Source organism: Equus asinus, chromosome 2 (genome assembly GCF_041296235.1).
Source record: "Equus asinus isolate D_3611 breed Donkey chromosome 2, EquAss-T2T_v2, whole genome shotgun sequence".
NCBI classification, from domain to species: Eukaryota; Metazoa; Chordata; class Mammalia; order Perissodactyla; family Equidae; genus Equus; species Equus asinus.
The window spans coordinates 75,809,764-75,825,626 of NC_091791.1; the positions used below are offsets into that span (position 1 = coordinate 75,809,764).

General features: G+C 51.8%; 1 protein-coding gene across 2 annotated transcripts in view; it reads right to left on the bottom strand.

Moving 5' to 3' along the window:
• Positions 1-15,533, bottom strand: part of RASSF4 (Ras association domain family member 4) — a 33,634-nt gene extending 18,101 nt beyond the window's left edge. Inside the window, exons 1-3 of one of the 2 annotated variants that reach the window (XM_014859706.3) lie at positions 15,383-15,533; positions 6,060-6,152; positions 3,759-3,834 (exon numbers count right to left, since the gene is read on the bottom strand). In XM_014859706.3, coding sequence (XP_014715192.1) covers positions 3,759-3,834; positions 6,060-6,121 — 138 coding nt within the window. In that variant the 5' untranslated portion in view covers positions 6,122-6,152; positions 15,383-15,533. Of the gene's footprint in view, positions 1-3,758; positions 3,835-6,059; positions 6,156-15,382 lie in introns of both variants that reach the window. The other variant, XM_070491518.1, reaches the window with a different exon arrangement.
• Positions 15,534-15,863: the final 330 nt, after the last annotated feature.

Below are 15,863 nucleotides of genomic sequence, written 5' to 3' on the forward strand. Positions count from 1 at the left end.
GCCTCAGAAGAAGAGGGATCATTATACGAGGGAAGGGCATCCTGACTTTCTGCCCCCTGGGAGAGACAGCGCTCTTTCCTTTCACACATTGAGCAGGGGGCCTGCGGCTCAGGCTGGGGACTGGGAGTGGTGCATGCTCCTGCCACCAGGGGGAGCCTGCAGCCCACTGAGTGCTGAGCGAGAGGCAGGTGGGAGGTTGGGGCCACAGGCACACACCAGGACACGGGGGTCCTACTGTCTCTTGCTCACACAATTTGTCAAGGGTGATATATTTACCCACTGGTATTTACAGGGTCTGTTTTTCTCTTGAGATGCCAACCAACTTGGTTAAAATGCTTTGCTATCTTCAAATGCACAGATAGCTCCCAGATACTCATGCTTTTCATTGTAACACAAGCAAAATTATCCCAAAGGCAAGACTTAAAATGAAGGAAGCTAGTGCCTTGGCCTCCTGAGCGGGTAACCCCTCTCTCCTAGCCCTTAGGAGGCTGGGACAAGGTTCCCAAGGAAACACTTGCCCCAGGGCGTGCCCCCTGCCCACTGACATACTTCATCTCTCCAAGTTCTATGGACCCCAGACAAAGCAGCAGAGGAGAGGATGCCCCTGAAGTGTAGTGGTCTGGCTACAATTGCTCCGGGGAAGCCCCAGTGACAACGGGGCGGGTCTTCCAGGGACCCACATGGCGGTGAGAGAGCACACACCCGGTGCTGAGCCCCTCATCAGCCAGAGGAAACTTAGCTTGGGGATCGAGGGTGACAAACAGCATTCTGAGTCCCTGAGGCTTGTTGAGTGATATGCCACCAAGACCTCCAAAGACCTCCAAAGCTTAATGCTGGAAATGATACTGCCGTATTATAAACTTCTGTGCTCAGGCCCGGGAGCCACACCAGCGTCTTTTACCTACTACAGTGCCATCTTGGATGAGAAACTTAAACTCTGAGAACCTCAATCTCTTTGTCTGGAAAGTGGTCACTCCTACGTTGCAAAGCTCTTGTATTACAACTAATAAAACAGAGGCAAAGTATCTGGTGCATTGGAGGTGCCTGGAGAATCGTGGGTTCCTCCCGTCTGCCTGCAGTGCCCAAGGAGAAGTCAGCCTGGGGAGGCCCTGCAGCAAGTGCCTAGAATTGCAAGTTCCCCAAGGCCCAAGAGATCCCACGTCTGCAATCCGAGAAAGTGTAGAGGCCCTGGGTGGTGGGTGGGTCACTGAGGGATATGGTGTCCCAGGAACCAGTCATGCATTTCAGCCTCAGAACCCCGTGCCTCCCAGGCCTACAGCCTGTCTTTAGGGTGGTGGTGACCTCCCAAAGACGCACACTCCCTCAGACTGGGATCCTTCACTGTTAAGGCTCCAGAAGGTTCCTGAATGGTACTTTTTGGCTCCAAGGAGATCAATTCAGACCCTCACATCTTCTTTAGGGTTAGGAAGATGAAAATCCCTGCTGTGGGATGTTAACTTCCTACCTCTGGCAGCTGTCAAGGATACCTCTTCCCTATTGTGGGTCCCCACTTCTCCAGGTGGACTGTCCCTTCACATACAAATACAGGGCACAGGTTTGGGGCTTCCCAGCCCCACTCCCCACAGAGCTGTTCCTACAGAGGGGATTGTCTTGGGGAATCCCAAGAGCCAAGACCAAGCTCTTAGACTAGTGTTTCTGAAACTTTGCCTTCCATCAGAATCCCCTGGAGAGCTTGTTAAAACACAAATAGATGGGTGAAGAGTTTCTGACTCAGCAGGCCTGGGGGAAGGAGGGTGATAGGAATTTGCATTTCTAACCAGTTCCCAGGTGATGCTGAAGCTTGTTGGTGTGAGGACTATAGGTGGAGAGTCACCATGGTCTTAGATCAATCCCTGAATGGCCCAGGGCTGAGCAACAGGGCCCAGCAGAAGACCCCAGCCCATGCCTTCAGCACAAGAACCAAAGTGAGCCTAGCTCCTCACTTAACAGCACAGATCAAAACTTCCCAGCGCAGTGGAGCTCAGGACTTACCCCAATTTACCCCACACCTGTACCTGATGGCTAGTCATCCCACACCTCTGCACAGGTATCACCCTGTGCCTGGCCCACAGGATGCAGAACCAGGTAGGCACCTAGGCCTAGGTCTGCGGGTTTACCACCCAAGTAAGAAAAGAGACAGTGAAACCAGAGAAAGCAGGGCAATGGGATCAGAACCTGCAGGTAGCAGTAAGGGCTGAGCCAGGGCAGGCTGATAAGACAGATGTCAGAGACCACTCCGCAGGGGAAGAACATGAGGAAGGAAGCACAGGGCAGCATGGAGGGGATGGGGAACAAGTTGTCAGGGCTGGCCCCAAGGCCCTGTGCAGAGCTTCAGGTCAAGGGGAGGTGGACCCTGAGGGGTATGCCACCCAGGTCATCACACACAGCCCAGCTCTGCCTGAACCATGAGCCAGCAGCCTCCCTCCCATTTAGGCTGCTGAACCATGACACTGGCCTGGCCTGGCTGACTGGAGGCTGATGGAGGCAGTCTGGTGAATGGGTTCCAGTTGGCCCTCCTTCCTGGTACTGACTGGCAATCCCTAGCTGCCTAGACATCAGGGCTCGCCCTCTGGTCTGGTAACTGAAGAAAGATGTGTGGCTGTCTGAATAACTAATGGAAGCCAGGATTAGTGAGCAGAGTGGCCTCTTTCTGGATGAGGTCTCTGTGGGTTGACCTGGGCTTGAAGTGCCCTTTCCTGTGTTCAACAACAGAAGGGGGACTTGGATGCCACTGGTCAGACTGACTGGCCGGAGAAAGTCCAGGAGCCAGCCCGATCTCACCCTCAGACACCTCCCAAATAAAACATTACCACTATAAGACTCCCCATTAGGTTTTACAAATAAATTGAATTAGACCAAGATGGGGCCCAATGTCCCGAGTGGGGTTCCCACGTGAAAGGCAAGACTAGGCCTCTGCTTGATCTGCCTGGTGAGTGGTTCCCCGAGCCTAGGCTCTGCTGGCCACTCCATGGTGTCTGTTTGGCCTACAGACACATTTTGTTTAGCCCATAAGATGTTTCAAGGTTTGGGAAATTCCACGTGAAATTCCAGATATCTAACTTCTTTTGAAAAATCAGAAAGGGTCTGGCTGTACTTAGCCCACATTCCTGCATAGCAGTGATGAATTTGATCTGAAGGCAGCAACAGGCTGCCGACAGGACACGCTCTCCAGCTTCCTCCACTCCCCACACCTGCCCTGCCTCTTGCATTCAGGCCTGCCTGGCCCTGTGAGCATCTTTTGGGGAGCTCTCCTCCATCTCAAAGCTTTCCTCTGATGTTTATTATGATTGACAAGCATGGAGGCTGCCTTCACGCCTCAAGTGTCCTGTAAAATTGGAAGCCAGGGCCCTGTGCTGAGTTCCTTATTTGCGCTGTGGGATGGGCAAAGAAAGGATCGGGCTGTGTGGTCTCAAATATTTCCAACTCCAATATCCAGGCAGTTCATGTAGGCAAAAGTGCCGGGTGGGAGGAGAAGGGCCACAGGTGATTTCCACCTGCTCTGAACTCTCCCAGGGAGGCTCAGGCCCTCAGCAACCCGTACAGGACCTCAAAGGAGAGGTCCTGACTACTGGGAACCTGACCCCCGACTCAGAGGACAGGTGACCTTATAATTCATTATCTGAACTGGGACACTTCAGAGAGTGCAAGGGATAGTCTTAACAATGACCCTGGGTGGGAAATAACAGGTAGAAACCAGGGCTGTCTTCAGCAAACCAGGATAAACGGAGACCCTATGAATAAAGAGAAACAGGCCTTACCTCTCGGTGTCTCAGCTGAAAGCTTCTGCCCTCATGATAGCAGTTGTAGGTTTTCAGCAGGCTTAAGAGCTCCGACCTGAAAAGGTAAAGGCACACACACAATCTTGGAGCACGGCCAGGCCTTGCACAAGGCGTTGGTTTCACTGGTCTCAGTTTCCTGATTTGTAAAATGGGCATAATAGTCCCATCTTGCCAGCCACACATAATCAGTTGAGAAATAAGACTCTGCCATCAGACACACACCTTTTAGTCTTCCAGAGGACTTCTCAGATAAGCCCTTGTGGAAGGCATAGGAGTGGGGCTGAGAAGGAAGCGAAAATCACAGATGGGCCACATCATTGCACAGCCAGGGTGTTTGCACACTTTCACTATTACAGATAAGAGTGCCTGACAATCTCCCTGAACTTTACTCCTGAGTTACTTCCTCAGAATAAATCCCCTGGGCTTGGATTACTGGCATTTTAACGACTCTTGCTTTTTCCCCATATTACTTCTACAAGGCCCTGGTGTGCTGCTGTGGGGCCACCATGAGAGGCGCCTGCCTCTTCCCCATCCTGACTTTCTGGAGGTATAATCAAGGGATGAAGGTGACAGCTGTGGGAATAAGATACTGAAGGCCCTAAGGAGGCCACTCTGCCCAAACGCCTTCTCCCAAGAAGAAAGGGAAAGCCACACTTGTCCCTCTGCTGGCATGGAGCAGAGAAAAAACGAGAACAGCTCCCTGGTCTCAAGCTGGGCTCTGCAGGACAGTGCAGTCCCATAGACATGAAATGTGAGCCATGCATGTAAGTTAACATTTTCTAGTAACTATATCACAAAAGAAAATGAAATAGGTGAAATTTGTTTTAATAACATATTTTATTAAACCCAATATATATAAAATATTATCATGTCAACATGTAATCAATATAAAAATTATTAATGAGATCTTGCTCATTATTTTATTTTGTAAGAAGCATTTGCCACCTGGAGCCTCTTTTATAGTAACTACACCTTTCCAGCCACAGGTCACGTGCCCGGCAGCCACATGTGGCTGGTGGCTCCACTACTGCATAGCACTGCTGTAGAATCTCTTTAGGCAGTGATTTCTCCCACACTCAAGTGACCCAATGTGTGGATGAGCAAAACTTGCTCTGGTGTTCTGGTGTCATCTGTGTGTGACATGGGGATAATGGCAACTGACAGGGGAAGCGATTTACAACTTCATGGCATTAACAAAGGAGGATTCAATGTTGCACATTCACTGTGCTTACAAGTGAGTCAATGCTGACCATAAAATTATTAGGATATGTGTACATGAAATTAATCGTGTTATGGTTATTATTATGACTTTTAAAAATATTGTTACATTGGTCTTCTTATAAAATTTAAATAAGGAAAATGAAGGTAAGGGCAGTTTGTGAAATGATAAGATGGAATGCTGCCTGTTTTCTCAGGGTCCTCTAGCAGGAGGACCCCAGGGGGCAGGTCCTCAGCAAAAGCTAGCCCATTTCAGGAGGCTGATTTGTCTTCAGGGTGGCCAATAGGAGCTGCTCAAATTTAGAAAATATTTGGACTCAAGACATAAAAAAGCAAGATAAAATAAAAACTATACTGTTCTTTAGTTCAAAAATGAATTTGAAAAAGTATCCCCAAAACTTTTTATGATGAGATAGAGAATAAAGAACATAAGCAAAGTCAAAAATCATTATGTCAATAAAATACACTTTTTTCAATAAAACTCAAAATCAGGGGCTGGCCCAGTGGCGTAGCGGTTCAGTTCACGCACTCTGCTTTGGTGGCCCAGGGTTCGCAGCTTTGGATCCCAAGCAAGGACCTATGCACTGCTCATTAAGCCATGCTGTGGCAGCGTCCCACATGCAAAATAGAGGAAGATTGGCACAGATGTTATCTCAGGGCTAACCTTTCTCACACACATAAAAAAGAACAAAAAAAACCCTCAAAACTGATTTTGAGGGTTTTTTGTTTTTTCCTAAACTGTTTAACACAATAAGAGTGTTAGGATTGCTGTAGTTTTCAAATAAATTAAATGCCATCTCTGCAGAGTCACAGAGGGCATTGTCACACTCTCCTGCTTTTGTGGGCCCGAGAAGGCAGGGGTCAGACTCACGCCCCAAAAAGATATTTCACTTCCAAAGAGACAGGCTTCCAAAAGAAGTCCCTCATCACTGTCCATGGGGCAGGCACGCTGTCCTATCTATGAAGAACACCCAGAATCCTTGACCCAAAGGCTGCCTAAGGCAGAGGAGTGGCCACAACAACCGCACGTCTGAAGCTCCCTCTCTGCTCACAAAGGCTTACTTCAGAATGGACTTGCTGTTGCTGATGGGCACGTGAGAACTGGGTGGACAATCTTCCTTCATCTTCTCCTCTTGTTTGCAGACTCCAAGTTACCTGCTGGGAAGATGAGGAAGGATGTAGAGACAGGCGAGCCTGGAGGAGCGCTGGCCTGTGCAACACCCAGAGTCCTGGTGCAGAGTGCGGGGACCTTGGCTTCACCTCCCACCTCCCCACTCTCTCCCACCCTCCACCTCCACTCCCCGGCACAGGGCGGCTGAGGTTGAAGGGTCAGGCCGAGAGGACTTAACACGGCCCCACACCCACACATGTCAGTCAAGCTCCCCCTGGCAGGGCAGGGTCAGAACTGCTGAGCCAGGCCCTATCAGCTCCCCTCCCCAAAACTGTCCATCAGTCTCCTAAATGGTTCAGACCACATGCCCTCTTCCCTCAGCCAGGACATCCTGGATGATGGTTTCTGCCTCAATAGCTCCTCCAAACCTCCAGATCACCCTGGGGCTTTCTCCGCCATTCCCACTGAGCCCAGTGGTAGCTCCATTGCTGCCTTTAGAGTCAGTACACCTGAGCCAGCTCTCCTAGTGATGGGTTCCTTGGTACTGTACTCACTACGTGCTGGACACTGTGTTGAACATTTTCTATGAATTAGCTTATTTACTTGCAACAACATTATGAGAGAAGTACCATTCTATTCCTGTTTTATGAGTGAGAAAACAGGGACAGAAGTTAAGGACTTTGCCCCAGATTCTCAGTGGATAAGTAGTAAAGTCACTGAACACAAGCATTTAGACCCTAGATTCTGGTCTCTTAACCCCTTCTCTATACTGATCTTGGACAGTGACTTAAACCCCCCGAGCCTTCCTTTTCTCATCTACACAGTGGGGTAATCCGTATCCTACAGGAGTGTTAGTGGATTCACATATCTGTTCATATCTCTTCCCATTCACGACCTGGAAGGGTGTACGGAGCTTCTCAAACTCTCCCCAGGGTTTCTTTCATGGCGGGTAAGTCCACTAGAGCCTTCTCTGTCTTCTTGGCATCTTCTGCACAGACTCCTACTCTACTCTTCTCTCTCCACATTACCCTTGCCGAGGACCTTCTCTCATCAAAGCCCCATGTGTCAGGCAGTGAGCCTCAGCTTCACATACATACACACACACACACACACTCTCTCTCTCTCTCTCTCCAGTCTTAACCCTGCCTCTACCTCCCTTCTCCCAAGATGCAGTAGGAATCTGAGGGGTTAAGTTACACTGGCAGGTGGCACAGACAGGGCACACAGCCTGCCCTTCACACCACAGAGACTGGCTCCTTCACAAAAGCCCAACATCTGTTCACACAAAGCTGGCTCAGTCATGTCTTTCCAGCCTGTGTGTGTGCAAGTGTCACTGGGAGGCTCAAGGTCAGGTCCAGCTGCTTTCATATTAATGTCCTCAGAGTGGATGGAGCACCCCATCCCCTTGGGCACCGACTTTGACCAATCCAGCACGCTCTCTCCCTCTTGTTTGATACCATTCACAAACAAGACGAGCCTGCCTCCTGGGGTAGCACCAGCCCTGAATGAGTACTTGATTCTGGAGGCAGAGGAAAAGTGGAGAAGGGGATGATTTCAAGGAGGTGGGCTTCCCTGTGACCTCAGAATCATCCTATAAATACCTCCCCTCTGCCTCGATCCAGAGTGAAGCAAGTCATGGCCTAGACAGAGGGCAGGCCACCTTGTGGGGCAGGCCCCCAGCAGTGGCCAGCAGCAAGGCCCTTCCTCCACAGGGCAGAGGGAGGAGCACCATGGGGGCTAGAGCTGGGGACCTCCAGCTGCATTCTTCTCAGCCTATTTCAAAATAGGGTTTCAGTTCCTCAGCACCTCAGCTCTCCTGTGGAAAAAGTGATCTGCCAGGCTCCTTCTCTGGGTAGTTCCTCAAACACTTATGATGCGGAAGCTGGCTTCAGCACAGGCTAAGGCAGTGTGTCTGGGTTTCTCGCTCAACACTGTGTCTGTGGGTCTGTGGCACAACTGTCTTGCTTTAAGCAAGCGCATTATAGGAAGGGCTGGATTTACTCAGAAATAACACAAGGTGGGTGTTTTCTCGCCTCCCTCTATAGCCAACTTCTCTCCTGCTCCTCCTCACTTCCTGCTCTGAGCTCCAGCCTTCCTGAGCTGCTCACAGCTCCTATCTAAAAGGCCCTGTGCTTCTTCCTCACTTTGAGCTTTTACGGCGCTGTTCTCTGCTCAGAACACAGCCTGGGCCTCATCCTACGCTCTCAGGTTAGCTCCTCCAGGAAACCCTTGGGAGCAGCCCCCTCCTGTAACGTCAGCAGCAGCTCCTCTCTGCCCAGCACCTGCTCCTGGCTCCTCACCGTGCCAGGCACAGCAGGGCCTGCCTCTTCATTTGACTCCCCCAGAAGAAAAGGAGTGTGGTGGGCAGGGATGTTGCTTCTCTGCCTCTTCTTTCCAGTATCGAGCATTATAAGAGTATTATAAGAATATTGGAAACCTCATGGGATCTCCCAAAGTCAACTTTCCCAGAATTGTGCACATAAGCACCAGAACAAATCGTGTACACATCTCCAGGGGCCAGGGAGATGATCTGGCTGAGAGACACTGGCCAGTGGAGTCCACTGGGAATTGGGGGACACATTCCTCCTCTAAAGGGGCAGCTTTCCTGGTTTTCAGGAGAAACTAGAGATCTAGATTTGGGGGGCTATATTTCACCATTTAAAGCAAGGTGATGTGGCAGAGAAATTTACTGCCCCTGGAATGACCATGTGATGGCTCACATTCCAGCCCCCTGCAGCTATGGGGCCAGGTGACGAACTCTGCAAACAGCACTGTTTTGTGTCACTCTCAGGCCAACACATTGAAGCTCATGCATGACCCTGCAGCTCTCCTGTCCTCCACCGTGGTGACTCAGAAAGCCACATGTTCCAACTGGTGCAGCACATGGTCCTCCTGGGTCCTTGAGTGCCTCTGTGGACCAGAGCCCTCTGCCACCCACAATGGACATGAGTGAGAAAGAGAAATAAACCCCTGCTGTGATAAGCCACTGGTGTTTCAGAGATTTGTTACTGCAGCAGAAACTAGACTATCCTAATATAGTAAATAATTCCATTAAAATGAATACATACAGTTAAAAATAAAACGTAGCCAGAGAAAACATACTTGCAAGATAGATGCCCTTAGTGGGGCTCCAGTTTGTAACTTCTGATTCGCATCATGACTCAGTTTACAATACTTTCACCCTCCCACAGTATGTGGGGAAAATATCCATTCTGCTCTACGTAATAGAAACATTTATAAGTGGAATTCTCTGTAAGTCAGTCAGTGATTAGTTATGAATAGAAGATGTTTCCTAAAGAGCTCTGGGCTGCCCCAGACCTGTGTGGCTTCAGTTGCTTGCCTTTTCCTCTCTGAGTCGTAATCTTCCCATCTGTACTACGAGAATATTAATCTACAATGGGTTAGAAATTTTCTCAACTGTAAAATTCTTAGTTCAAATGGAATATGTATGCAAATCAGATTAAAGGGGGCTGCTCTGGTTGACAGTGAGGCGGGTGGAGGGAGCTCCATCCAGGGCTTTGCCTCGGGCTCCAGTAATACTATTAGTAAAGCACTGTGCTGAGTAACACATGAGATCCTCTACACTGGCCTTCCGGAGGAGTGCTTCACCCTCAAGAACCTGCTTATTTAAAGGACATGACCAACACGGTGAGCATTGCCAGTCAGAGGTGGATGGCATCAGCTAGGGGAGGCTGCTCAGAGGGAATCAGGAGGAAAGTGAAGGAGGGTCCTGGATTGCAGACGGCAAAGTGAAGGGAGGAAGAGGAAGGCAGCTCATGGGGTAAACAGCTCAGTTTGGCATGGACTGAGAATAGGGTACACCATCCAGGTGAGGGCAGGAGTTAAGTGAGCAGAGCTGAGGGAAGCAATGCAGGGCTCACTTCAGCAAAGGGTGCTCTTCCAACTTACCGGGCAGGGTCCAAGCCTTACGGGGTGATAAACTTGACCCCACAAAAAAACAGTTTCTCCTTTGAGAGAACCACGTATTTCTGAGTCCTCTGACATTCACTGTCTGCGTGACCCTAAGCAAGTCACGCAGTCTCTCTGGTTCTTACATGTCCCATCCCTCCACCCTAAGCAGGCAGCATCTCCATCTCCCTGAGCTCCAGACCTGAGCTCTGGTACCTCTCACAGAATTCCACTCCAAATGTGAACACTGTGCATTTGAGTCTCCTTTGCCAGACTGAAGGTTGACATGATTTTCATTCATTTTGATACTCCCCATGTCTTTCGAGTTCTAAAGTAAGCTGCAAGTGGCCTAAGAGGCATCCTAGAGATAACTTGATGAGAGAGCTTCAGAGGAGGGAGAGAGCACACACATCCCTGCAAGAAAGCAAAGGGAGATTTCTCTCCATTTGGAGCATGTTCCTGAAACGTCCCCTTAAACACTCGCCTCCTTGTGCATTGGGCAGGCCTTAGAGAATCTCTAATGGAGTGTTTTTCAACCTTTCATAATAAGCACAATCTTATCTTTAAATAAAACCCTAGGCAGAAGCCCAAAACACAAATGGATTAAGGCGAGGCTGCTTTGGTTGAAGCAGGAGTCAGGGAGAGGGGAGGATGAGCTGGGGCCAGACTGCCATCCAGGCACAGTCTGAAACCACAGAGTGACAGATGCAACTGGGTAGGCCCAGCCCAGTGTTGAAGGAGTCCAGCCTTCTGTGTCCTGGTCTGCTCCCCTCCCCCAGGCCCCAGAGCACACAGCTCAGGGCTCCACGCTTGCTTCCCTGGCTAGAGGGGGCTCTGTCCCCACCCAGAGGCCTCACTGCAGCCAGGGCCCCCTGTTCCCCAGAGGAGAGGCCCCAGGGCAGTGTGCCAGCCATGGTTACCTGTCCCCAGTGAGCAGGCAGTGACTTGTTTTCGCTTTCCAGTTCAGCGGGTACTCCGTCAGCTGGGTGGAAGGGCTGCTGAGGACAGCTGGCACCACAACCTGTCCTCACCATTGTCCCTGGCCTTTGATTTGAGACAAAGGACACTGAAGCCCTTACAACTGCTAGGCTTGTCCCATCTTCCCTCTTTTGTGGTCATGGAGTTGTGATCACAGAAGAAGGCAGTGCTGTGGCTCCTCAGGTCCCCACTGCAGCCCGGTGGCAAAGGAGAAAAAGACGGCTAATGAAGTGCAGTTTTCATGAAGACTATGCACTGCCTGCTTCTTAGTCTTTCAATGCCCTCTCTTTCAAAAAATGATGGCAAAAATAGATGGTCATTGTTGTCCTCACTTGGCAAAATGGAAGATGCATCAGTGCCAAATTACAATGTCCTGAGGATGTCTGTGAAATCTGAGAGCTTGGTTACCCCTGTTCTGACATTTCATAAAATTAGGATTCTTATTTTCTTATTTAGGCATGATTAAAACCAAACACATAAAGAAAGTGACATGAGAAGCCAAAGAAAGGAGGACAAAGCATGTGGGGCACAGCTGGGGGCCTTTTGGCCCAGTCTGTTCCCACTAGAAGGAGGCAGGAGGTCTCCAGGGAGAAGGCATGTGCTGGTGACACTGCCATGCATTCCTGGGAAGCTAAAGCTCCCTGCTCTGCAGCCCATGGCCACAACTTTCAAATGCCAGCCAGGGACAGCAGGACAGCACTGAAAACAAGGAAGCTTTAAATGAGCCGCCCTGGCACCTGTCAGCCAGCAAATGGCAGGCGGTTGGCCAGGGGAGAAGCTGCAGTGCCTGCTGGTACCAGCTGCCTCTGAGAGGGCATCTGGCTGGACACAGGCCACTCCTCAGCAATACATTTTTGCTGAGAAAGCCAGCTTCTGGGATATGGATGGCAAGCATCAATTCAGCAGCTGCAGCTCCTGCCCTCTTCCACACTACTGTCCTCATCCCTCCTCCCTGTGCCACCATCACCTTGCTCTGGCTTGGCCACACCCCTCCCCACCCCAGCAGTGATGGCTAGGAAGCCCTGGGAGGACACTGTGCACAGCCCAGAAGGAGGTGATGGTGGTGACCGAGGGAGGGCAGGAGAGGAGGCCACAGAGCTACCAGCCACCTCTACTCACCACCTTCTCTTGGGCCGACCCCATGGACCGCAGCTTGCCTTTACTTTTTCCTCCCCACCTCCACAGTCCGGGGCTCCCACCAGGTCTCGCTGAGCCCATTCTGGCACCCAGGCCTCCCTGACACCGTTGCCCTTCCTCTGAAGAGCCTGGCCCTTTGCACCCATGCAGACTGGCCTTCCTCACAGCTTCCTGACAACCCCAGCCCAGAGGCAGTGCCTCACTCAGACCCCTGTGGCCAGATTTCTGGTTTCTGACCTTGCTTTCAAGGCACAGCAACCTGGGGCTAGAAAAGCCATTTCCAATCCTCCTGCTCCCACTTATTACACACACACTCCCTGCCCTGTGGAACCGTCCCTCCCAAATCGGGCTCAGCTCTTGCCTAGGAAAGAGGGGATCTGTGGCCACAGGAGTCCTCCTAGCCATGCTTTTTGGGCTAAACAGGTGCTCAGAATGACCACTAGCCAATATCCTGAGGGCCTGGGGCCAGGGGAGTGGCCCAGGGGACAGTCCCTCGAAGTGCTGGGTGCCAGCTGCTGCAAGGCCACACTGGGCAGTCCGTACGGCTGCCCCCAACTGTGCTATCCACTGCCAGGCCTGTGTGCCACATGCAGCTGCTGGGGGTGGTCTCCTGTGACATGCGGTGTGTCTCAGAAGTCTTCTGGGTCATGGAGCCCTTTGGAGTTTCTTGAAAGTTAACATTCTCTCCCCAGAAAAATCCATGTGTGCATGAGTGTGTGTGTGTAAATATACACACACACTGAATTTGCACACCACTGCAGGGGGATCAGGAAGGCCCTGTTATGCGCCCCTAAATCCCCAGATTTCAGGTTAAGAATTTCTGCTAAAAGGTGTCGCAGCAAGAGAGGGGAGGCAAAGGAGCAGCACAGACAGAGAAGTCTGGGTGTGAGCTTTGCTGGGGCATCAACTTAGCCTGTGGCTTCAGCATGTCGTGCCATCTCTTAGGCCTCAGTTTAGCCAGGATTGTACTGGCAGCTGGTCTAGTGTCTTCAGGGCTCTTCCCAGCTCTGGGGCTATGGGGCTGTAGGACACGCCGCCCCTAACCCCCAAGGTCAGGCAGGGCAAGGGGAAGGGGTTCCAAATGTCTCCCTCAGCAGTGCATCCTGGGGAAGGACGTCAGACAGCCAGAAAAGGTGACTGAGCAATCTGCAAGTTCCTCTTTAACAAGAGTGAAAATACTGCAGAAGCTTTGGGAAGTGCAGCCACTTCCTATTTGATTTTAACTTACTTTAAAACAATTTCAAAATATTCTCTGTGACAGGATAACCACCCAGCCTTTGCAAGGATCTGGGTTCACAGCTCTGCTCTGTGATTCTTTAGCTGTGTGACTTTAGGCAAGTCCCTTTCCTGCTCTGAACCTCAGGTTCCTCATTAGCTGAATCACTGACTGCTGCGAAGGTGAAGGAGGAGGCACGTAAGATGAGTTTCATATGGGGCTCACCCACAATAAACAGCAGCTCCTCTTATAGGTCATAATGTGAGTCAGGGGCTCCGGAGATGGGAATGTGGGACTCAAAGAGGATGACAGTCCTCCCAGGAGGAGCAGCTGTGAGCAAGGACATATCACTGAGTTTACTCTCAAAACCAGGACCCAGGTCCCCAGAGGCCCAGTCCAGAGTGTGTTCTGATAGACCTCAGAGTCCCCCTTTGAGGCTTTGCATTTACAGGATCTGAACTGCAACATGTCCCAGTTCTGCTCAAGTTCCTTATTATGTGTCATTGTCCACCTGACCCTGACCCAGGGGGACCCTGAACCTTCACTCTGTTCTTGACCTCCAGGCCACCCACTGGAGTCTTACGGTGGAAACACGACCCCACCTCCCAGCTTTCACACTGACACTAGAGTAAACTGTGGCCTCAATCTCACTTCACTGTCAAGTCTTGAACCACCAGCACTACACACAGAACTAGGACAAGAACTAATGACAACAGTTAGCAAACACTGGCAACGTGCGCAAACACACCCTATTACAACTTCCAGCCAGCAGTTTCTCATCTAAGTTTAACACGCTCCATGCTCCGTTCCATCTTCTCTCCCTTCTTCTTCCCCTTCTCCTCCTCCCCCTCCCCCACGCCCTCCTCCCTCCCTCCCTCTCCCCAGCACCTCTGCTCTGGTCCGGGCAGCTCAGGAATTACACAGGGGAGTGGGAGGCAGGCAGATCTGCTCCTATCTGTACCTGTTAATTCTACCAATTCCCTTACAGTTCGTTTGTTTAATCATGGCTTCTGGCAACAAATTCTGATTGTGCCCTGGGCAGCTAAACTACAGAAAAGCCAGCGAGGGTCTCTTCTGCCAGGGCAAGTGCATGGCTGTGGAGTCTAACCTGCTTGGGTTCAAACTCCAGAATCCCAGCCCTCATTTGCTGCGAACTTATTTAATTTGTTTGTGAAGTAGGTTACAGACGCTCTCCCTACAGTGTCTTAAGAAAGCACTGGCACTGGCTTGGCACTGATCCTGTGGTGAGAGGAGGCCCTCCCCCCCACAGGGCCATGCCAGGTTAAGGAAAACACTGAGGCAGCTCTCGGGAGTTGGAAAAGTAGGACTGAAAGTCTGGAGGCTCGGGGAGAGCAGGGTGGGCTCTGCCGCCAGTGGGTGAAATGAATGAGACCTGGCACCATCAGCCTCGGGTTCAAATCCTGACTCCGCCACTGACTCATCTGGGTAAACCCGACGATTCCACAACTCTTTAACCCTCAGTTTTCTCATCTGAAAATGGAGATTATGAAAGTATCAGGGCTGTGAGAAGTAGGTGGCATACTGTGCTAACGCCCTTAGCACAGGTCTGGGAAGGAGTCAAATCATCTATAAATAGTGTTTGTGAGGCAAATCCCTCTTTCTGCTATAATCTTGGCGTTGGTTTTCACCCATGAAATCTGAGAGTTGTGCCAGAGGCGCTTCAGGACTCTCCCCCCAACTCTAAGTTCAATGCTTCTAGGATGTTGGCTAAGAGGAGAGACAAGGTGGTCAGACGTGTATGGAGCCTGCGGCGGCCTCACCTGTCTTGCTCAGGTTTTAGCCCTAAAGGGCCCTCCCCTTGAAGAGGTGCCTGGCACACTGCCCACTGTCAGCATTGGGCCCAAGGCCCGGGATGCGCCAGCCTGGCAGAGGGAGGGGACCCCGCGCGCGGCAGCCAAAGGGCACCTAGTGCCCGGGCTCCACCACCTGTGGCTGGGGGTGCTCTGGGGCTCGGGGCGGAGGTCTCGGTGCTCCGTGGACGCCCCCGAACTCTCCTGCCCGTGCATCACTCACCGCCTACACATCTCGCAGTCCAGAAGCCTCTGCCCGTGCTGCGATCTCGCCGGCACCAGAGCGGCCTCCGCAGCGCCTACTGCCCAAGGCCCGGCGGGTTCCCAGCGTGGGGTCCTCCCGTCCCCGCCCCTCGCCCAGCGCCAACCAATGCACCGCCCCGTCTCTCGCTCTCCGCCTCGCTCCCCCCGCCCCTCCCCCCGCGCCGGCCAATGGTGCCGCTTCGTCCGGCCCGCCCCGCCCCAGGCACGCCGCGCAGGATCTGCTCCAGGCGGTGCCCAAGGGGTGGCGGGGGAAGTTCGGTCCGTCTAGTGCTGGGAGGTGTCCTCGGACCGCCTCGAGGGCGCCCGGAGACGCGCGGGGGCAGCAGTCCCGGCTCCGCAGGGGTAGGGAGGGTGTGGTGCGGGCGGTGGCAGGGACCCTGGGGTAATGGGACCTTTGGGTTTCCAACAAAGGCCGCTGCGTGGGCGCTGCAACTGCTAGC